Consider the following 23,193-nt stretch of genomic DNA (forward strand, 5'->3'; position numbering starts at 1 on the left):
TTCTGCACTTTCAGTGGTATATCAAAACTACATTAATACAGCTATGCAAATGTTTAGTGAAATATAAGATATTTGAAGTACTCAGTGACTTATAGGAAATGATTACATACAAAGGTTATGTAGAATACCTAGGTCAAGTAAAGTATTAAACTAGAAAAATAGTATATCAAATATATAAATATAATTCATGATACCCATAACAAAGAGAAATAGCATAATCAGAAATATAAAATATATGTCATAAGAAATGTTGCAATGTATTAGATGATAAAATCCTTAACAAGGTTAGATAGACGAATCTTCAAATTGATACAGCTACCAACAGTATTGCACGTATATGTAAAACTCTAAGATTCCATAGAATAGAAGATGCCATATAAATTCACTCTGCCATATACTTACTGGTTCTTATAAAAGTAACACTGTATTGGAAAATATGTATATATTTAAAAAGGACATAAAATCCTCCTCCTATAACCACCCAGAGAGCTATACTAGTAACATTTATGCATATGCCCTTTCAATCTTTTTCTCCACTTACAACTCACGTTGCTGTATTTGTGCCTAATAATGCTCATATAATGCTCATATAATGCAAAATAATTGTATTATTTTGTAATAACTGACAAAAACCATAGTGATCACCTAAAATATTCAACTTACTAAGTAAAACAAATAGTTTCTCCCCTAAACAGTTAGAAAGAAAACTCTACGAGGGCAGAGATTCCATTTTCTTAATCACTGTATCTCCCCACACTTAGCCCCGAAGTAAATTTTTGTTAAAGGATATTTGCATAAATAGACAATCAACAGTTACATTCAAAGACACACATAAAATACATAGCTCAAATTCCTTAAAAATTAGTCATTTTAATAATGAAAACATGGATTCATAATATTATATATAAGATCTCAGATTTGGTTTGATATCTTCATAGCACTTGCTGCAATTGTAACTAAGTAACTGCATATAATTAGTTTAATGTTTTTATCCTCAGATAGACTATAAACCTCAAAGGCAGGGCTCATGACTGCTAATCTCACCTGCAGTGCCTGGCACAGTGGTTGGCTCAAAGTGTGGGTTCAAAAAATCCCTGTTGAATGAATGAATGGCTTACTCATCTAGTCTCATGGTTCCTAAACCTTCTTTTTAATTGTTGAATCCTTTATTCAAATTATTCAAATTAAAGCAGATAAAAGAAGTGCTGTTCTGCTTTGAGGGGGCTTAGGGGCTTAGACTCCAGCTTGCTGCCCCTTTTCCTTGCCACCTACTGTGGTTCTTCAGGCACCAAGTGGAGCCACTAGGGCTCCTTAGAAAATCCTTTGTGAACCACTGAACTGCTTGGATTCTTTTCTGTAATATTCGTACCAATTAATCATCTAACGGAAGCTTGAATTGTCTGGGGAACTCACTCTGTTCTAAGACTGCCTGTTTCCTTGTTGGACTGCCTCTAGATTAAGATTCTTTATTAAATTAAGCTGAAATCTTTTCTTTAGTCCTTAGGACTATCATCTGGGATTGACAAGGAGAAGTCTATTTTCTTCCACATTTCAAATTTCTAAGGTCACTATTATAGTCTTTTTATTTGCCTTCCTTTCCCCTTTATTCTTTTCTTCCTTGTTATTTTTATACTGATTATATGTTCATTATATTAACAACATAAAACAATATACTGTAGGAAATGAAAGTGTATTACATATATTATTTTAAAGTATCATGTAATACAACAGTGTTACAACTTGCTTTTTGGAGATATTTAAAATGCAACCAAAAGTATAAATAATAATTTAAAAACATCCATATTCTTACTACTCAAGGAACAGTAACTAATATACTGTCATAATTGCTTCTATTCCTTTTAAAGGAATAAACCTTACCATCAGAGCAAAATTCCTCTCTGGCAACTTCCCTCAGATGTATTCCCTTTCTTCCCCACTTCAACCAGTATTCTGAGTTTGTTGGGTATCCTTCAAATGTATTTTCATCCTTCTACAATACATTGGTGTGCACCTATACATCCAAACATAAATATATCTCTGCTGTCCAGTACGTAGCCACTAGCCAGTGTAGTTATTTAAATTTAAATTAATTTAAAAAATGTTTTAAAAATCAGTTCTTCTATTGCACTAACCATATTCCAAGTGCTCAGTAGCCACATGTGACTAGCAGCTAGTATATTAGACAGTGTAGATATAGAACACGTCCATCATTGCACAGAGCTCTGTTGTAATATATATATTTTAGTATGTGTGTTTAAAATTTCACATAAGGTAGTACCCTGAGTATGTTTATCAAGCTGCTATTTTTTTTTTTTAAACTTGGCATTATGTTGTCAAGATCCACCCAAACTGACATGTAGGGAGGTCTAGTGTATTTATTTAAATTGGCATAGATCATTCTTCTTTTTGGTAGAAAAAAAAATATATAACATTTTTTAAAACCCATTTCTCCCCAATTGGACATTGGAGTTGTTTTCACTCTTCTAGTTTAAACAATGCGTCAATGAACATTTTTCTCTGGAATACGTATCTAAAAATGAAAATGCTCAATCATAAGGTATGCACCTTTTCAGTTTTGCCAGATATTGCCAAAATACTCTCCCAAGTTGTTGTATCGACTTTACTCCTATGAGCAGTGCACTAAAAATTTCCCCATATCCTTGCCAACGTTTGATTATTGTCTACTAGTTTTTACCATTGGGTTGGTGAAAATGGAATTTTAGCGATATCCCATTGTTTTAATTGTCATTTTGTGCTTATTGATGTGGTTAAACATTTTCACATATTTACTAAATACTTAGATTTTATTTTTGTATATTGCCTATACATATACTTTGCCCATTTCTCTATTGGAATTTTGCCTTTTTCTTAATGATTTGTAGTAATTCATCACATTAAAACTTGCTTTTATTTTTTTACTCTGCATATGTATCTCACTAATATATCTTATTCAGTTCATAGTGATCTGTTAAATTGTTTTCTTTCTTTTTTTTTTTTTGGTAATGTCTACAATCGTACCCATTATAACTTATTTAAATATTTCCCTATTGATAGATATTTTGTTTATCTTCCGGATTTTGTTTTTGTTTTTTTTGTGGTGTTACTGCACCACATTGACTACCACAGCCATTAATCTTGCTCACTGAATAGTTCTGGCTCTCCACCTACTGGATCCTGGTGTTTGACTTCCTGTGTTGTCATATATCCAGTCCTGGCAGAGCAGTTAATTTCCAGTGTGAGATCCTCCAGAGTCTTCTTTTCTCCTACTGCTTCAATCAGCAATGTTCCAGATGGTTAGTGCTTTGTCAGGGTCCTGGAGTGAGAATGATGAAGGGCTTTCTCCCCACTCTCCAGACATCCACATTAGACATGTAACATGAAAGAAAAATAAACATGTTTTGATCACAAATCACTAATATTTTGTTGTTTATTGTCATGGCATAACCCAGACTCTCCTGATAGCCACCTATTTCTTGTACTCAGTAGTTAAGAAACTTTTTTTTTTAAAGGAAGTGAGGTTAATTTTTCATAGAATTCTATGAGTCAAACAATCTTTAGAGGTCAGCTATTTCAATCCTCTGCCTACTAAATCATTTCTTAAATCATGAGTTCTAGAACCATGACAAATGGGTTAACAGCAAATTCCTTGGTCTTTAGTTTGTGGAACCCCACTCCTTTTATTGATCTTTTCACGAGTTGATGGACATTTTGATTATTTTTTCCACTTATTGGCTAATATGAATAATGCTATGAACATCCATGTACAAGTTTTTGCATGGACATGTTTCCATTTCTCTTGGGTATACAAACCTAGAAGTATATATGAATTGCTGAGTCATATGAAAACTCATTAAGTTAACTTTGTGAGACCTGCCAAACTGCTTTCCAAAGTGGTTACATGATTTTACATTCCCACTGGTAATGTATGAAGGTTCAAATTTCTCCGTGTCCTCACCAACACTTGTCATTGTCCATCATCTTTTTAACCATAGCCATTCGAGTGGGTGTGAAGTATCTCATGTGCTTTTGATTTGTATTTCTCTAGTGACTAATGATGTTGAGTACCTTTTCATTTACTTATTGGCCATTTGTATGTCTCCTTTGGAGAAATATCTGTTAAAATGCATTGCCTATTTTTAACTGAGTTGTCTTTTTATTATTGAATTATAAGAGTCTTTATATATTCTTGATACAAACCCCTATTTTCTCCCTTTCTATAAATTGCCTTTTCACTGTCTTGATGATCTTCGAGTCACAAAAGTTTTAAATTCTGATGAAGTCTGACTTATCTAATTTTTCTTTTTTTTCAATTGTGTTTTGGATGTCATATCTATTGCCTAACCCATGGTCATGAAGATTTGCTTTTACATTTTCTTTTAGGAGTATTATATTTTTAGCTCTGCATTTAAATCTATAATCAGTTTTGAATTAATTTTTATATATGACGTTAAAAGGGGTCCGACTTTATTATTGTGCATGTGAATACCCAGTTGTCCCAGCACCATTTGTTGAAAAGACTCTCTTCCCTTTCTTAAAACTGAAAATAGTTTTTTCCTGTTTACAGGCTTCTAGCACATTTCCTGAAAAGCTCAGCAGTTCTTCAAAGCTCCCTGGCATTGGCTCATCTAAGTTATTCACAGGTTATTTTAGTATTCTCTGGGTTGTAAGTGGCTTAAGGTCAAAAGATTTAATGTGCCTCCGAGGGGCTAGGTACTCTTATAATACCACTTTTTTAATTGTGTTTTTTACCTCCTCATCCATAGTCTTCTATCATTTTCAATCTGAGAAACTTTTCCTGAAGTTTCTGAAACGAAACTGAATGAAACGAAAGGGGCAAAACATAGTTGAATGGATTTTCAGTCTCTCTTCTGTTAATTTATACCATTGACTCTAATACATCTCACTCCTCCTTTTTGTCCTCTTGTACCTAACAAAGCTCTTTTGTCATCCTTAGGCTCTCTCCCAGCTTTCAGTTCATTGTAGACTTTATATTTTCTGTAAATCAATGATTCATCTATTAAAAATGGAAATATATTTTTTTGTCTAGTCAGCTCCTACCATATACCATGGCACTAACTTATCAATACAGAACATAATTCCAATTTAAAATTTTTGATGTGAAAGAAATTAGTATAATCCATGCTTTTTCCTTAAATTTTTATTTTGAAAAGTTTCAAACTTAGATAAAAATTTTAAAAAATATATAATGAGCACCTGACCCTCCAATCAGATTCACCCATTTAAACATTCTGCCACATTTACCTTCTCCCTCTCTTTTGTGTGTGTGTATATATATATATATATATATATATATATATATATATATACATACATACATACATACATACATATATATAATAATAAGTTGTAGACACAACTCTTCAGCCATAAGTGTTTGACATAAAATTTCTAACATTAAGGACAATATTATCACATCTAAGAAAATTATAATTCCATTGTACTATCTGATATCTAGTCCATTTAAATTTGTGCATTTGGCCACAAAAATCTCTCCTCCTTTTCCTTCCCCTTATTCTTTTTAAATCCAGGGTTTCATGTTGTTGTCATGTCTCTTTACTCTCTTTAATCTGGAAGAATTTTTTTTTTTTTTTTTTTTTTTTAGTTGCATTGGCTCATTTGAACAGCCCAGGCCAGGTTTCTTGTAGAAGATGCCACATTCTAGATTTATTTGCCTGTTTCCTTATGTTTTAGTTGTTCCAACATCTCCTACATATCTCAGCCTTGGCACTACTGGCATCTTGGATCAGGTGGCTATCTTGTTCATTGCAGGATGTTTAACAGAATCCCCCTCCCACCAGGTTGTGACAACCAAAATGTCTCCACACATGCCAAATGTGCCCAGGGGATGGGGGTGGGGTAGGGATCCACCTCCTGGTTGTGAACTACTGTCTAGAAGCTTGCTTAAATTCAGGTTAAACAATTTTGGAAAGAATATTTCTCAGATAACGTGTATTTCAAATTGCATTATATCACTAAGCACATAATATCAGATTGTGCCATTAGTGATTCTAGCCTTGATCACTTATTTAAGGCAATGATTATTTTTCTTTAAAGTAAAGGTGTGTTTTTCCCTTTTGTAAGAAGTAAGTTATGGCTTGATACTTTGAGACCATGTGAAGATTCTATACTCCTACAATCTTTCACCCAGTGCCTTTTAGCATCCTCTGATGGACTCTGGATGAATCAATTGAGATTGACTTGGAATATGGTGATTTTCTAATTCTATAATTTGTTCTACATTTATTCTCTGGTATTTCTTTAAAATAAACGTTTCATCCTCCCTCCTTTTATTTATTTTTACTGGCACTCGGAATTCTTGCATTTTCTTTATCCTTTTTTAAAAATTCAATTATTGTAATTATTCTTTTTGATTCTCATATTATCCCAAATTCCTCCAGTGGGAATCTTCAACCCATTCTTTAAAGCATTTCTTGAAGTAAGGGAATTTAGTGTTTTGTGGAGCATTTTATGAAAGTTATTTTAAGTACCACACAATGGTAAATTCTTATTGTACACACTGCATATGAGACCAAATGTGTAAAGGCTTCACATTTAACCAGCAAAGAATTCTGATGACTGGGACAACATATTACTTTCATAGTTAACAAGTTACACTAGTTGAAAAATGCAATTGGTAAGAGAAAATTCTACAACCAAGAAAAATTATTAGCAATTTAATTTTGAGTCATCTATTTAGCTTCAGAATGGTAAATCTTTTCCTGATTCCTGGATATTTTGAATGGTGCCTATAAATTGAAATACACACGTAGTATATCTATGGACTAAACATTGTATACTACTGCAAATGTAGGGACAAGGATATAGTTATTTCTGATTCTAAAAGTGCTTGGAAACATGATTCATTAAAATCAGTATCTAAGCAACGTGCTTGGACACACATTTCAGTAGCATCACAGCTAAGCAAAGCATCGTGAAAAAAATTTGCATTAAGGAATTTAACTCCACCCAGTGTAATTATCTTCTTCCTTCTGTAGCTGTCAGTTTCCTCCCCAGTCCCAGCAGCGGCTCTGCCCAATTCCGCAGTCTCTGCTCTAAGTCCACGTTGATGAGGCAGCCCCCGCTATAGGGTTGAAGGTTTTACCAGTCTTCCCAACCGACTTGCCACGTGGGACCAGAACCACTCCATACAATGTTTCTCCCCAACAGCCACAAGACTGGAAAACCGTGGAGGGTGGAGCAAACTCTCAGGGAGCGTCTCCCGGGCTCAGCGCCCCTTCCGCCTGTTCCTCCGATTGGCTGGCGTGAGTCTCGGCCGCCCAATCGCGTTGGAGTGTCTCCTGCGCGGCTTGCGGCGCCGCCGCGCATGCGCACTCGGGAGCCGCCCCTACGCTTCAGTCCCCGGGAGAGCCAGAGAAGGGCAGAGCCGAGCGGCGGGTGGGAACTGGGCCTGGCAGTGCCCGTGCCAATATCAGAGGGCCGTGCCGGGACCTGGATGGGCCCAGTGGGAGAACGACAGGAAAAACAAGCACCGACAGAACTACCCGATTTTCCCATATCCCTTAAGTGCAGGTTTTCCCTGGGTTGACCCATTCACTTTTATTGTAGTGTGGGACCTGGACAGTCCGATTTAGCTGTGGGGGGTCGAAAAAATCCGATTATATTTCTTTTCTTTGTATCCGGGCAGATCGAAAAAGGGAGCAAATGGAGCGAATCTTCATAAGAAAGTAAACTTTTCTCCTGTGTGGAGTGGACTGGGAACACCCTTCCTTTGACTTTCCCTGTACGAAATGAGGCCTTATTAGCGCTTAACTGGAAGCGCTTTTCCGCCACCGCCCGAGCGTCTCAGCTCTAGCGCTGTTCTGCCCTCTCGGAGGTGGCCGCCTGTGGGCGCTGGAAACGCTGCCTTACTTTCTGCTGTACAAAGAACCGCCCCACTAGTTTCCACGGTGTGCAACTCAGAAAAGTGACCCCGAACGAAAAGCAACCGGCCTTCGGCGGAGAGGCCGTGCCGAGCCTCCTTACCGACAAACTGGCCCCGACCTGCAGGCCCCGGCCTGTCCTAGGCGGATCGCCGCTGTCGGCGCGCCACAACCTCGCAGGCTCACGCCAGACCGGCCCCTGCGGCCGCTTGGAAAACGCGGCGAGCGGAACCCGCACGCGGAAGCTCCGGGCGCACTGAGCATGCCCAGTTGCAGAGCCGACCAGAGGAGTTTTTTTCTTTTCTTTTCTTTTTTCTTTTTCTTTCTTTCTTTTTTTTTTTTTTTGGTCTCAAGCAGCAGGCCTTCTCCCCACCCCCACCCGAGCCCCCCACCATCCCCGGCCTAAGCAGCTACCATGGCCGAGGTCCCCGGCGCGGTGTTGTCCCAGGCGGGTTGGTAAGTGGCGAGTCTCATCGGCCGCGGGCGCGGGCCGGGCCGGAGTAGGGTTGGGGTTGGGGCGGTGGGGTGCGTGTCGGGGTAGGCGGAGGCCGCCGCCCGCCCCCGGCCTCTCCCCGGGCCCTCCGGGCCGGCTCCGCCCCCGGCGCCACGCGGAGCCGAGCGAGTCCCCCAGCTCCCCTCGGCGTGGCGGCGCGGCCTGGGCCCCGGGAGGCGGGTGGCGCGCCGGGGAGAGGCCGGGGGCCGCGGGCAGGGCGGCGGGGCGGGCGGCGACGCAGGCCCGAGCCGAGCCGCGCGGGCGGACCCTCAACGCCACCGCGCTGCTCCGGGGGTTGTTGCCGAGGCTGGACGAGGGGAGGCGAGGGCTGGAGAACGGAGTGCGGCGGAGAGGGACGAGCGCGGCCGGAGCCCGCGGGCCCGCGGGAAGTTGAGGGCAGAGCACAGCCTGGGCTGTTGCCGGGCCGCCTCTCCGTCCTCCTTATTCCAAAGTACAGGACGGAGCGGGGAAAGCCGCCCTCTGGGACACACACACAACTTCTGAAGCTGAGAATGACCACATTAACTCGTGTGGATGCTCCGTAGAACTTTTCTTGAAAGGATGACGGTGTTCGGATTTTTAAAGACATGTCAAGATTTTAGGATCTGAAAACAATAAAAAAAAATTATGCGAATTAAGCAGTTTCTGCAACTTCGGCCATTAGGGTTGTAAACATCCAGTTTAATTTACTAACGCTTTAGTAGGCCTGCATGGGCACAGTCTGGGAGGAAGGGTGGGAAGGAGGTTGAAAAAGATTTGCCCCTGCTCTCTGGAAGTTCACTATCTGAGCGAAAACAGGGGAAGGAGGCATTAAAACAACAAACACAAAAACGGGAAATTGTAAACTGTACAGAAGTGCAGGCAAATGTGGTATGGAATTGGAGAGGAAGGAGAGTTAATTTCCTAGAGAAGTGGGCTTTGGGAGATGGTGAGGAAAAGGCTTTGTAGATACAGAGCCGCTGGAGATGAGGCACAGAGGTAGGAAAGTGCTTATTGGTTTGCAGAATTGATATTAGATCCCTATGGTTCCTGGAAGTAGAAGGGTGTCCAGTGAAGATTAAGACCTTAAAACTTTGTGGCCAGGTTATGGAGCCTACAAGTGCCTAAAGGATGGATTTGATTTTGTGAATGAAATTTTTGATTAGAGGGCTGTAACACCTGTGTTTTGAAGACGCTGTTCTGGCTCTCCTGGCACCTCATTGTACAGGTGAAGAGATTGAGGCACAAAATTGTTAAGTAACTTACCAAAAAAAATGACATAACTGGAAAGTGGTGGAGTTGAATGGTGAGCACAGAGGGGCTGGTTCCAGCTCTGGTGCTTTTAACTGTTACTGTTCTGACAGTTTTTGCTTAGAACACCATTGGTATCACAAACTGTAGCGTTAAAAACTCACCTTTTTCAGTTTTATTTTTGTTCTTCTAACTGGAATTTCTACATTCAGTTTCTTTACCTCACACCGCTGTCTTGAAAAATCTCGGATCACTCTTTTTGAGTTTTTCCCCATTCTTCGTTTGATTAAGCCTTAGTTCTTCAAACTAGTTGTATGAATTCGTTTACAGTCTTTTACTGCTTTCCAACATGATCCCACCTGTGTTAGAAAGGCCAGTCTCAATATTTTGATTCCAAACACATACTAAACTGTTTTTTGGACTCTAAGATCCTTAGGGTGGGTAAACTGCATCTTATGTTTCTGTATATCTGTAATGCCAGGGAGGTCACTACCTTGTAGGTTCTTTATTTTTTTTTTTTGAATTTTATTTTATTTTTTAACAGCAGGTTCTTATTAGTTATCCATTTTATACATATTAGTGTATATATGTCAATCCCAATCTCCCAATTCATCCCACCACCGCACCCCCGCCCCTGCCAGTTTCCCCCCTTGGTGTCCATACGTTTGTTCTCTGTATCTGTGTCTCTATTTCTCTACTGCAAACTGGTCCATCTGTACCATTTTTCTAGGTTCCACATATATGCGTTAATATACGATATTTGTTTTTCTCTTTCTGACTTATTTCACTCTGTATGACAGTCTCTAGATCCATCCACGTCTCCGCAAATGACCCAGTTTCGTTCCTTTTAATGGCTGAGTAATATTCCATTGTATATATGTACCAAATCTTTATCCATTCATCTGTCGATGGGCATTTAGATTGCTTCCATGACCTGGCTATTGTAAATAGTGCTGCAATGAACATTGGAGTGCATATGTCTTTTTGAATTATGGTTTTCTCTGGGTATATGCCCAGGAGGGGGATTGCTGGGTCATATGGTAATTCTATTTTTAGTTTTTTCAGGAACCTCCATACTGTTCTCCATAGTGGCTGTATCAATTTACATTCCCACCAATAGTGTAAGAGAGTTCCCTTTTCTTCACACCCTCTCCAGCATTTGTTGTTTGTAGATTTTCTGATGATGCCCATTCTAACTGGTGTGAGGTGATACCTCATTGTAGTTTTGATTTGCATTTCTCTAATAATTAGTGACGTTGAGCAGTTTTTCATGTGCCTCTTGGCCATCTGTATGTCTTCTTCGGAGAAATGTCTATTTAGGTTTTCTGCCCATTTTTGGATTGGGTTGTTTGTTTTTTTAATATTGAGCTGCAGGTGCTGTTTATATGTTTTGGAGATTAATCCTTTGTCCATTGATTCCTTTGCAAATATTTTCTGCCATTCTGAGGGTTGTCTTCTCATCTTGTTTATAGTTTCCTTTGCTTTGCAAAAGCTTTGAAGTTTCATTAGGTCCCATATGTTTATTTTTGTTTTTATTTCCATTACTCTAGGAGGTGGACCAAAAAAGATCTTGCTGTGATTTATGTCAAAGACTGTTCTGCCTAAGTTTTCCTCTAAGAGTTTTATAGTGTCCAGTCTTACATTTAGGTCTGTAATCCATTTTTAGTTTATTTTTGTGTATGGCGTTAGGGAGTGTTCTGATTTCATTCTTTTACATGTAGCTATCCAGTTTTCCCAGCACCACTTATTGAAGAGACTGTCTTTTCTCCATTATATATCCTTGCCTCCTTTGTCATAGATTAGTTGACCATAGGTGCGTGAGTTTATCTCTGGGCTTTCTATCCTGTTCCGTTGATTTATATTTCTGTTTTTCTGCCAGTACCATATTGTCTTGATTACTGTAGGTTTGATTACTGTAGTCTGAAGTCAGGGAGTCTGATTCCTTCAGCTCTGTTTTTTTTCCCATAAGACTGCTTTGGCTATTCAGAGTCATTTGTGTCTCCATACAAATTTTAAGATTTTTTTGTTCTAGTTCTGTAAAAAATGCCATTGGTAATTTGATAGGGATTGCACTGAATCTGTAGATTGCTTTAGGTAGTATATGTGTATATATATATCTCTGTTATTTTGTTATAAACCCTCAGCATTGTTAATATTGTGACATTTGCCACTTTGTGTTGCAATTTATCTGTTTACATGTTTCTTACTCTAGAGTGCTCCTTTTGTGTGGCAGGGACTCATAAAGGCAGAAAGAACCTGTGGGGCTAACAAGACTATATATCTACAAGTTTGGGAGTAATTCCTGATGGGTCTTGAACCCACTAGACTTGTGAAGAAAACAAGAGAATGTCCTAGTCCTATCGGTGACTTGTATTAGATCTTATATTTAAGTAGATATTTATTATGTTAACATACAGAATTTCAAAGGTGTATGCAGAGAAGAGTACTGGGAGGAGAATTTTTGACCATAGAGCAACTTTGAACAACTCATTCCAGTTCTGACATCCTGAGTTTCCTTTGACTCTTGGGATTCTCTGTTATTGTGGCTGACAAAATCATTTTTCTTAGTACTTAGTACTCACTTAATTACTTGCAGGACCTCAAAAGAAATAGATGCTAAAGCACTTAAACTATTATTATCTGTTTTGTCAGCTTCACCTAAAATAGCAGGTTAGGGAAATATTTAGTGCTGAAAAGCTTATGTTTCTGAAAATGTGATCTTCATGGGGTGCAGATGATCTGTATAGACTGATCTATATTCTAGTTTATGTTATTTTTTGAGCTCATCTTTTTCTTTTAAGTCTTTTTTTTTTTTTTTTTGTGGTACACGGGCCTCTCACTGTTGTGGCCTCTCCCATTGCGGAGCACAGGCTCCGGACACGCAGGCTCAGTGGCCATGGCTCACGGGCCCAGCTGCTCCGCGGCATGTAGGATCTTCCCGGACCGGGGCATGAACCCGTGTCCCCTGCATCGGCAGGCGGACTCTCAACCACTGCACCACCAGGGAAGCCCTTCTTTTAAGTCTTTAATCTTCATTATAACCCCCATAAAAATCTATATTTTAAAATGTAACTCCCAATAGTAGCCACCTTGACAGACTTTACAATAATGTTCTTCCTTAGTAGCCACTAGCACGGAAGGTGTTAGGTTTGCTGATCTGAACTGAAAAGTTCTAGAAACTTTTCCAGTATAGTGATTATGTTTAAATATTGCAGGAAATCGTACATTGGTCCTTTGTAATGCTTACTTATATGCATGGAATAACTACTGAGAGAAGATATTTGACTCTAGATTTGTCTGCATAACAGATTTACGTCACTCTTTGCCTTTTGTTTTTTCTCTTGAGATTTCCTTAAGGTGAATTTTGTACTTCTACTAACCTTTTGGTTTTTTTTTTTTAAAGCCTTTCAGAACTTTTTTTTTTTAATAGAAACATGTTAAGGAAATATAATCAGCTGTGTTTAATTTTGAAAAAGTTTTTTTTTTTTAATAGAATTAGTGATTGTATAGCTTAACTCCCTCAGTGTGCAAATAAGGAAGCTGAAACACTGGTATCAACAGTTTGCTTAGCGATATAAGCTGCAGAACCATGAATACAGCCCAAATGTCTGGAATAAAGATTCAGTACTGATTTCCACTGAGTCCTGGTGACCATGTTTAATTTAAATTGTTGGTCAAATATAACACATTTGAAAATTGAAAATTGGATTAAAGTATTTTTTGTGATGTGTAAATTTCCTTTCCTCTTTGGGAGAGATAGGTGCTTATACTGAGGAGTGATGCTGTTGGAATCAAAGAAACCTTACCTTTTGGTGGTTCACCTAATTGCTGATTAGGCTTATCTAAAAATCTGTTTAATTCTTTATTTTTTGAACTCTAAGAATATCTGAAAAAGTAAGGCACTCTGTTGCATGTATTTGCCTCACCCAGCAGTTCTGAGTTGAAGACACCATAAGTAAGCATTAGAAGTAGTGTGTTTCCATTTTATTCTGAAAGAACATATTTTCTTAGAAACCCTGCATTTCTAACATCTGAAGTTTAACTTGGTTGTGCTTTGAGGTGGGGTTTTTTTTTTTTTTTTTTCTTTTTGTGGGTAGGGCGAAGTTGGAGGGGGAAGAGAGGGTGAACACAAAGGTCTTCTTATCTTGTCCCCCTTGAATTTCACCTTCCCTTTTGGAGTTATCTCTCCTTGATTACTGGTACTACCACCATACTGATATCCTCTGGCTCAAGAGTATACCAAACTTCATTCCCTTGGTTTCACCTTTGAACAACTCAGAAAGGCTACAAGTATAAATGTCTTTATCAAAACACTACTAGAGGAGAATATTTATTTATGGGATAAATGGAGAAAAAAAGATGCACAATGGCAGCATAGATTATAAAGTGATGGTTCTATTGTCTTGAGGAGCATGCCCTGTGATTCCACATATTGCCTTGAGATAGCTGCTCCAGAGAGGTGGGACAACTTCAGGACATTTTGCTGGGATTTCTGATTCTTAGCTTTTGACCTGCCCACAGATGGAGGGCTGTTTTTTACATCCCATCACCTAGAAACTTCCTCCAAAACACATCAAGACCAAGAAAGTCAGATTCCTGTTCTGTAGCCACCCTTGCATTTTTCTTGTTTGTTTTTTTTTTTCTGAGAAGCACACCAATTCCCCAGGAGGTTGCTGGTAAATGAGCTCAATCTTCAAGTGAGAAACGCTCTTTTTAGCTTCATAAATATAACTATACCTTCACATAATATACTGTTGGTAATAGTCATGCGTGAGAGTTTATACAAAGGGTATCAGAAGTTTTGTTCCCTCATATTATTCCAGCATACTCTTAGGCATAAGTGTACTTGTAAAGAATTTTGGTAGTTCTTTCTAAGGTTATGTACTAAGTGCAGGATTCTTTTATTTTCTAGAATTATAAAATACTTCATCATTACCACTGTGATATACATGTGTTCTTGGTACTCTCTTTTGGAAAGGATCAGAAACATTAAGACACTTTTTAGGTGAAACAGAATAATAGACTGTGCTGAATAACACTAGAAGAAACCAGCTACTTTATATTTGGCTTTTGGGAGAGCTTATTGGAGACATCTTTCCATTTTGAAATATTTCATGTTTTTTTAATGAGCATTTGTTATTGTATCTTTGGTTTATGTTGTTTGTGAAGTTATAATGTTCAAATGTAATGTGTCGTTGACCGTCTGTCTCAAAATATGTTACATATTACCTGGTTTCTTCTGTTGATATTGTAAAGTGTCATTAATACACAAAAAAGACTGTGTATTCTGTTAAACTATGCAAGTTTTCAGGTTCAGAGGTGCTATTTGCAGTATTTTTTTTGGTGAATAACCTATAAATCTAGTTTTAACTGCCTGTCTTTGACTGCCTCAAGCATAAAAGGGGTATAAAAAGAAACTTGCTACCTCAGCAAGTTGAAAATAATTTTCTCCTCATACAGCAGCATTTGCTAGATCAAGTAAAAATTGCATAGTAACATTTCAAGAGCCATAAAAATATAACATATATATTTTTTGGCTTATGCTTTCTTCTTTTGACAAAACAACAATATTGGCATTTTGTCTCATCATGTTAAGTCCCATGTATCTCGAAATTCTGACTTTTTGAAAGGTATAGAATCTGGAACTAGCTGAAGAACACTTTATTTCTGTAAAATTTTTAGAAGAAGCAGACTGCACTTTCAGCAATGCAAAATTTTTCTTGTAAAAGTTGAGAAAGCATTGTGAAGTCATAGAATGACAAAGAAAAGCAGAGAGATAGCAGGAAATGTGTGGTGATAAAGTAATAAATTGAGTCAAAGATACTCATAGCAGAAGCACATTGTGATGTAGAGAAAGAGGAAAAAACAACATTGTGCTCTGGGGCTGGACAGAGCCTACATGTACCTTAGTACTGTAACCTCTGCATGTTTCACACCCCTGCTTGATGGGTGTGAGTCTGTGTGCAAATGTGAGCGCTTCTCACTCATTTTACAGTTTTACAGCCTTTAACGTGGAGACAAATAGCTACCTTCATCTCAGTATAGTGCTACTGAAGGTATGATATCTTTACAACAATAAGTAAGTCTTTGCAGTAATGCAGGGAAATATGTAATCCTATAGTAATGTGTATACTGAAATACAAGTAGTAAATATTTGTACTTCTTATACACAAGGCACTGTGTTTGTTGTTAGGATGATGTACAAGACAGGCAGAATTTAAACATTTTATATACTGGTATTTTGCTTCCAGGGTGTTGTTGAGAGCAGTTAACCGCCACTTGGGAAGTATGAAAGGCTTTCTGGAACTAGTGATGTATAAGTAGGGTATGCTATATATGCCAACTCAATATGGTGTCTAGTCTTTGTCTAGGAACAAAAACAAGGCAGATTCATTGATGTACTCATTCAACAAATAATTATTGAACATCTTGTGGCAGGCACTTTCTTTTTTTTTTCCTCAGTGTTCTACTGCATTTTCACTCACTTTCCTGAAATTAGAGAAAGAACTAGATCAGGTTGAGGAAAAACGTTTTCGTTTTATTACAAAGTAGTAGTTATTTATTTATTTTTTGAGTTGAATAAAATATATTATTTTATACTGCAGGTTCTTATTAGTCATCAATTTTATACACATCAGTGTATAAATGTCAATCCCAATCGCCCAGTTCATCACACAACCACCCCCACCCCCCACGGCTTTCCCCGCTTGGTGTCCATACATTTGTTCTCTGTATCTGTGTCTCAATTTCTGCCCTGCAAAACAGTTAATCTGTACCATTTTTCTAGGTTCCACATATATGCGTTAATATACGATATTTGTTTTTCTTTTTCTGACTTACATCATTCTGTATGACAGTCTCTAGATCCATCCACGTCTCAACATATGACCCAATTTCGTTCCTTTTTATGGCTGAGTAATATTCTATTGTATATATGTACCACAACTTCTTTATCCATTCGTCTGTTCATGGGCATTTTGGTTGCTTCCATGACCTGGCTATTGTAAATAGTGCTGCAATGAACATTGGGGTGCATGTGTCTTTTTGAATTCTGTTTTTCTCTGGGTCTATGCCCAATAGTGCGATTGCTGGATCATATGGCAATTCTATTTTTAGATTTTTTTTTTTTTTTTTGCGGTTTGCAGGCCTCTCACTGTTGTGGCCTCTCCCGTTGTGGAGCACAGGCTCTGGACGTGCAGGCTCAGCGGCCATGGCTCATGGGCCCAGCCGCTCCGTGGCATGTGGGATCTTCCCGGACCAGGGCACAAACCCGTGTCCCCTGCATCGGCAGGAGGACTCTCAACCACTGCGCCACCAGGGAAGCCCTATTTTTAGATTTTTAAGGAACCTCCATACTGTTCTCCATAGTGGCTGTATCAATTTACATTCCCACCAACAGTGCAAGAGGGTTCCCTCTTATTCACACCCTCTCCAGCATTTGTTGTTTGTAGATTTTCTGATGATGCCCATTCTAACTGGTGTTAGGTGATACCTCATTGTAGTTTTGATTTGCATTTCTCTAATAATTAGTGATGTTGAGCAGTTTTTCATGTGCTTCTGGGCCATCTATATGTCTTCTTTGGAGAAATGTCTATTCAGGTCTTCTGCCCATGTTTGGATTGGGTTGTTTGTTTTTTTTAATATTGAGCTGCATGAGCTGTTTATGTATTTTGAAGATTAATCCTTTGTTGATTCGTTGGCAAATATTTTCTTCCATTCTGAGGGTTGTCTTTTCGTCTTGTTTATGGTTTCCTTTGCTGTGCAAAAGCTTTGCAGTTTAATTAGGTCCCATTTGTTTATTTTTGTTTTTATTTCCATTACTCTAGGAGGTGGATCAAAAAAGATCTTGCTGTGATTTATGTCAAAGAGTGTTCTTCCTATGTTTTCCTCTAAGAGTTTTATAGTGTCCGGTCTTATATTTAGGTCTGTAATCCATTTTGAGTTTATTTTTGTGTATAGTGTTATGGAGTGTTCTGATTTCATTCTTTTACATGTAGCTGTCCAGTTTTCCCAGCACCACTTATTGAAGAGACTGTCTTTTCTCCATTGTATATCCTTGCCTCCTTTGTCGTAGATTAGTTGACCATAGGTGCATGAGTTTATCTCTGGGCTTTCTATCTTGTTCCACTGATCTATGTTTCTGTTTTTGTGCCAATACCATATTGTCTTGATTACTGTAGCTTTATAGTATAGTCTGAAGTCAGGGCATCTGATTGCTCCAGCTCTGTTTTTTCCCCTCAAGACTGCTTTGGCTATTTGGGTACTTTTGTGTCTCCATCCAAATTTTAATATCTTTTGTTCTAGTTCTGTAAAAAATGCCATTGGTAATTTGATAGGGATTGCATTGAATCTGTAGATTGCTTTGGGTAGTATAGTCATTTTCACAATATTGATTCTTCCAATCCAAGAGCATGGTATATCTCTCTATCTGTTGGTATCATCTTTAATCTGTTTCATCAGTGTCTTATAGTTTTCTGCATACAGGTCTTTTGTCTCCCGAGGTAGGTTTATTCCTAGGTATTTTACTCTTTTTGTTGCAGTGGTAAATGGGAGTGTTTCCTTAATTTCTCTGTGAGATTTTTCATCATTAGTGTATAGGAATGCAAGAGATTTCTGTGCATTAATTTTGTATCCTGCAACTTTACCAAATTCATTGATTAGCTCTAGTAGTTTTCTGGTGGCATCTTTAGGATTCTCTATGTATAGTGTTATGTCATCTGCAGTGGCAGTTTTACTTCTTTTCCAATTTGTATTCCTTTTATTTCTTTTTCTTCTCTGATTGATGTGGCTAAAACTTCCAAAACTAAGTTGAATAATACTGGTGAGAGTGGACATCCTTATCTTGTTCCTGATCTTAGATGAAATGGTTTCAGTTTTTCACCATTGAGAATGATGTTTGCTGTGGGTTTGTCATATATGGCCTTTATTATGTTGAGGTAGGTTCCCTCTATGCCCACTTTCTGGAGAGTTTTTATCATAAGTGGGTGTTGAAGTTTATCAAAAGCTTTTTATGCATCTATTGAGATGATCATATGGTTTTTATTCTTCAATTTGTTAATATGGTGTATCACATTGATTGATTTGCGTATATTGAAGAATCCTTGCATCCCTTGGTTAAATCCCACTTGATCATGGTGTATGATCCTTTTAATGTGTTGTTGGATTCTGTTTGCTAGTATTTTGTGGAAGATATCTGCATCTATATTCATCAGTGATATTGGTCTGTAATTTTCTTTTTTTGTAGTATCTTTGGCTGCTTTTGGTATCAGGGTGATGGTGGCCTCATAGAATGAGTTTGGGAGTGTTACTTCCTCTGCAATTTTTTGGAAAGTTTGAGAAGGATGGGTGTTAGCTCTTCTCTAAATGTTTGATAGAATTCACCTGTGAAGCCATCTGGTTCTGGACTTTTGTTTGTTGGAAGATTATTAATCACAGTTCCAATTTCATTGCTTGTGATTGGTCTGTTCATATTTTCTGTTTCTTCCTGGTTCAGTCTTGGAAGGTTATAACGTTCTAAGAATTTGTCCATTTTTTCCAGTTTGTCCACTTTATTGGCATACAGTTGCTTGTAGTAGTCTCTTAGGATGCTTTGTATTTCTGTGGTGTCTGTTGTAACTTCTCCTTTTTCATTTCTAAGTTCATTGATTTGAGTCCTCTCCGTCTTTTTCTTGATGAGTCTGGCTAATGGTTTATCAAGTTTGTTTATCTTCTCAACGAACCAGTTTTCAGTTTTATTGATCTTTGCTATTGACTTTTTGTTTCTCTTTCATTTATTTTTGCTCTGATCTTTATGATTTCTTTCCTTCCGCTAACTTTGGGTTTTGTTTCTTTTTCTTTCTCTAGTTCCTTTAGGCATAAGGTTAAATTGTTTGAGATTTTTCTTGTTTCTTGAGGTAGGCTTGTATAGCTATAAACTTCCCTCTTAGAACTGCTTTTGCTGCACCCCATAGGTTTTGGATCGTTGTGTTTTCATTGATTTGTCTTTAGGTATTTTTTGATTTCCTCTTTGATTTCTTCAGCGATGTCTTGATTATTTAGTAATGTTCAGCCTCCATGTTTTTGTGTTTTTTACTTTTTTCTCCCTGTAATTCATTTTTTATCTTATAGCATTGTGGTCAGTAAAGATGCTTGATATGATTTCAATTCTCTTAAATTTACTGAGGCTTGATTTGTGACCCAAGATGTGATCCATCCTGGGGGATGTTCCATGTGCACTTGAGAAGAAAGTTTAATCTGCTGTTTTTGGATGGAATGTCCTATAAATATTAGTTAAATCTATCTGGTCTGTTGTGTCATTTAAAGCTTCTGTTTCCTTATTTATTTTCATTTTGGATGATCTGTCCATTGGTGTAAGTGAGGTGTTAAAGTCCCCCACTATTATTGAGTTAGTGTCAATTTCCTCTTTTATAGCTGTTAGCAGTTGCCTTATGTATTGAGGTGCTGCTATGTTGGGTGCATATATATTTATAATTGTTATATCTTCTTCTTGAATTGATCCCCTGATCATTATGTAGTGTCCTTCATTGTCTCTTGTAACATTCTTTATTTTAAAGTTTATTTTATCTGATATGAGTATTGCTACTCCAGCTTTCTTTTGATTTCCATTTGCATGGATTATCTTTTTCTATCCCCTCACTTTCAGTCTGAATGTGTCCCTAGTTCTGAAGTGGGTCTCTTGTAGACAGCCTGTATATGGATCTTGTTTTTGTATACATTCAGCAAGCCTGTGTCTTTTGGTTGTAGCATTTAATCATTCACGTTTAGGGTAATTTTCAATATGTAGGTTCCTATGACCATTTTCTTAATTGTTTTGGGTTTGTTTTTGTAGGTCCTTTTCTTCTCTTGTGTTTCCCACTTAGAGAAGTTCCTTTAGCATTTGTTGTAGAGCTGGTTTGGTGGTGCTGAATTCTCCTAGCTTTTGCTTGACTAGAAAGGTTTGGATTTCTCTACCGAATCTGAATGAGATCCTTGCCTGGTAGAGTAATCTTGGTTGTAGGTTCTTCCCTTTAATCACTTTCAGTATATCATGCCACTCCCTTCTGGCTTGTAGATTTTCTCCTGAGAAATCAGCTGTTAACCTTATGGGAGTTCCCTTGCATGTTATTTGTCGTTTTTCCCTTGCTGCTTTTAATAATTTTTCTTTGTCTTTAATTTTTGCCATTTTGATTCCTATGTGCCTTGGCGTGTTTCTCCTTGGGTTTATCTTGTATGGGACTCTCTGTGCTTCCTGCACTTGGGTGGCTATTTCCTTTCCCATGTTAGGGAAGTTTTTGACTATAATCTCTTCAAATAGTTTCTCTGGTCTTTTCTCTCTCTCTTCTCCTTCTGGGACCCCTCTAATGCGAATGTTGTTGCATTTAATTTTGCCCCAGATGTCTCTTAGGCTGTCTTCATTTCTTTTCGTTCTTTTTTCTTTAATCATTTCTTTTCATTCTTTTTTCTTTAATCTGTTCCACAGCAGTGAATTCCACCATTCTGTCTTCCAGGTCACTGATCCTTTCTTCTTCCTCAATTATTCTGCTATTGATTCCTTCTAGTATAGTTTTCATTTCAGTTATTGTATTGTTCATCTCTGTTGGTTTGTTGTTTAATTCTTCTAGGTCTTTGTTAAACATTTCTTGCATCTTCTCAATCTTTGCCTCCATTCTTTTTCCGTGGTCCTGGATCATCTTCACTATCTTTATTCTGAATTTTTTTTTGGAAGTTTGCCGATCTCCACTTCATTTAGTTGTTTTTGGGGTTTTATCTTGTTCCTTCATCTGGTACATAGCCCTCTGCCTTTTCATCTTGTTTATCTTTCTGTGAATGTCGTTTTTGTTCCACAGGCTGCAGGATTGTAGTTCTTCTTGATTCTGCTGCCTGCCCTCCAGGCACTTTCTTTTAGTATGATCAGGTGTAGTCTTAGGGGAGAAAGCCATTAATTATATATTCAAACATATTGCATCCGTAAAATATACTAGAGAGGAGAAAGGATATGGCTCCATAAGAGCATATAAAAGGGAAATTTTTGTTTTCATGGTGGTCAGAGAATGCTTCTATGAGACCTGGAGGATAGGTGGGAATTAGACCAAGTAGGGGGAAAGCAGCATATGCAGAGATTATATGGCAGTAGGGAGCATGGTGCGTACAAAGGACTGAATTACCAGTATTAATGGAGGGCAAGACAGAGAAGCAGTGTAGTAAGGTGGGACTGGGAGATACCCAGGGACTAGATCATGTAGCTTGGGACTTGTAGGTCACGGTTAGTTTCATTTTTATTTTTAGGCAACAGAAATCAGTCATAAAGTTTTATTAGGGGGTGGGAGGATTGAAGTAGGAATGACATCAGTTACATTTTGAGGTATCCTTGCATTGAAGAAAATGGATTGGAGCTAAGTAGGAGTAGATGGATGGAATGGTGGTGATGATTGAGATGGTGAGCAGTAGATTGATTTGAGAGATAATTTATGAGGTAAAATCACAGAACTTTATGTGAGTAAGAGAGAAGGAAGTGTCAAGGGTTTGATTTCTTGGTTTCTGGCTTGTATACCTGAACTGAATACAGTACAGTTAGACTGTTAGAAGAAGACCACATTCTTGAGGGGTGGGTCTTGAATCGAAGTTGGACATTATTTGAGTGTGAAGTGCCTTTGAGTCATCTAAAGTAAGATGCCAGTTGGGCATTACAAAATATTGGGCTGGCCAAAAAGTTCATTTAGGTTTTTCCGTAACAGCTTAGAAGCGAACTTTTTGGTCAACTAAATACTAATCTTGCACTCAGCAGAGAAGACTGGGTTAGAGATATACATTTGTGGTCATTTGAGTATAGTTGATGGTGAAGCAGAGCATGGATGAGATCATCCAAGGCTGCACTGTCCAATATAGTAGACATTAGCCATATGTGGCTACTGAGCACTTGAAATGGTTCTAGTCCAAATTCAGATGTGATGTAAGTGTAAAATACACACTGATTTTGGAGAGTTATTACAAAAAAGGAATGTAAATATCTCTCATTAAGTTTTATATTGTTTATAGTATTGAAATAATATTCTCAATATATTGTGTTAAAACATATTATTAAATTAATTTCACCTGTTTACTTTTTTAAATGTGGTCACTAGAAAATTGAAAATTACATATGTGACTTGCATTATACTTCTGTTAGACAGCAGTGATCTATGATCTAAAGACCAGGCTTTGAGTAGGAAGAGGCTAATTTCAAGCAATGACGAATTTCAGCATTTTTAGAGGACAATTAGCCTTTAAGGAGCTGCCAGAGGGGGAAAAAGCATATGGAGTCATTGACTTTTCTAAGAAGAGAAAACGGATATAATCTCTTTAGAGTTCTGTGACAAGATTATTTGATTAGGTCATCATTAGTTTATTGACTTGCTGGTATTATAGATTGAGAGCAGTTTTTAAGACAGTCTTTATACATTTAAGGTATCTGAAGGTCATTTAAAAAAAATTCTCCCCAAATCCCCCCAAAACTCCTCTAAATATAAAATGCAAGTAAAACTCAGTTGCAGCTTTTCAGAAGACAATCTATCATAAATATTAAGTGAACATATTAAGAAAAAACATTTTTAT

At 37.8% G+C, this 23,193-nt stretch overlaps 1 protein-coding gene across 3 annotated transcripts in view; it reads left to right on the forward strand.

Moving 5' to 3' along the window:
- The first annotated feature begins 7,451 nt into the window (after positions 1 to 7,451).
- Positions 7,452 to 23,193, forward strand: part of TDRD3 (tudor domain containing 3) — a 202,927-nt gene continuing 187,185 nt past the window's right edge. For 2 of the 3 annotated variants that reach the window (XM_081214805.1, XM_081214806.1), the window contains exon 1: positions 7,453 to 8,357. In XM_081214805.1, coding sequence (XP_081070931.1) covers positions 8,317 to 8,357 — 41 coding nt within the window. In that variant the 5' untranslated portion in view covers positions 7,453 to 8,316. Of the gene's footprint in view, positions 8,358 to 23,193 lie in introns of all 3 variants that reach the window. The other variant, XM_081214807.1, reaches the window with a different exon arrangement.

Source organism: Mesoplodon bidens (assembly GCF_964165515.1).
Source record: "Mesoplodon bidens genome assembly, chromosome: 17".
Taxonomy (NCBI): Eukaryota; Metazoa; Chordata; class Mammalia; order Artiodactyla; family Ziphiidae; genus Mesoplodon; species Mesoplodon bidens.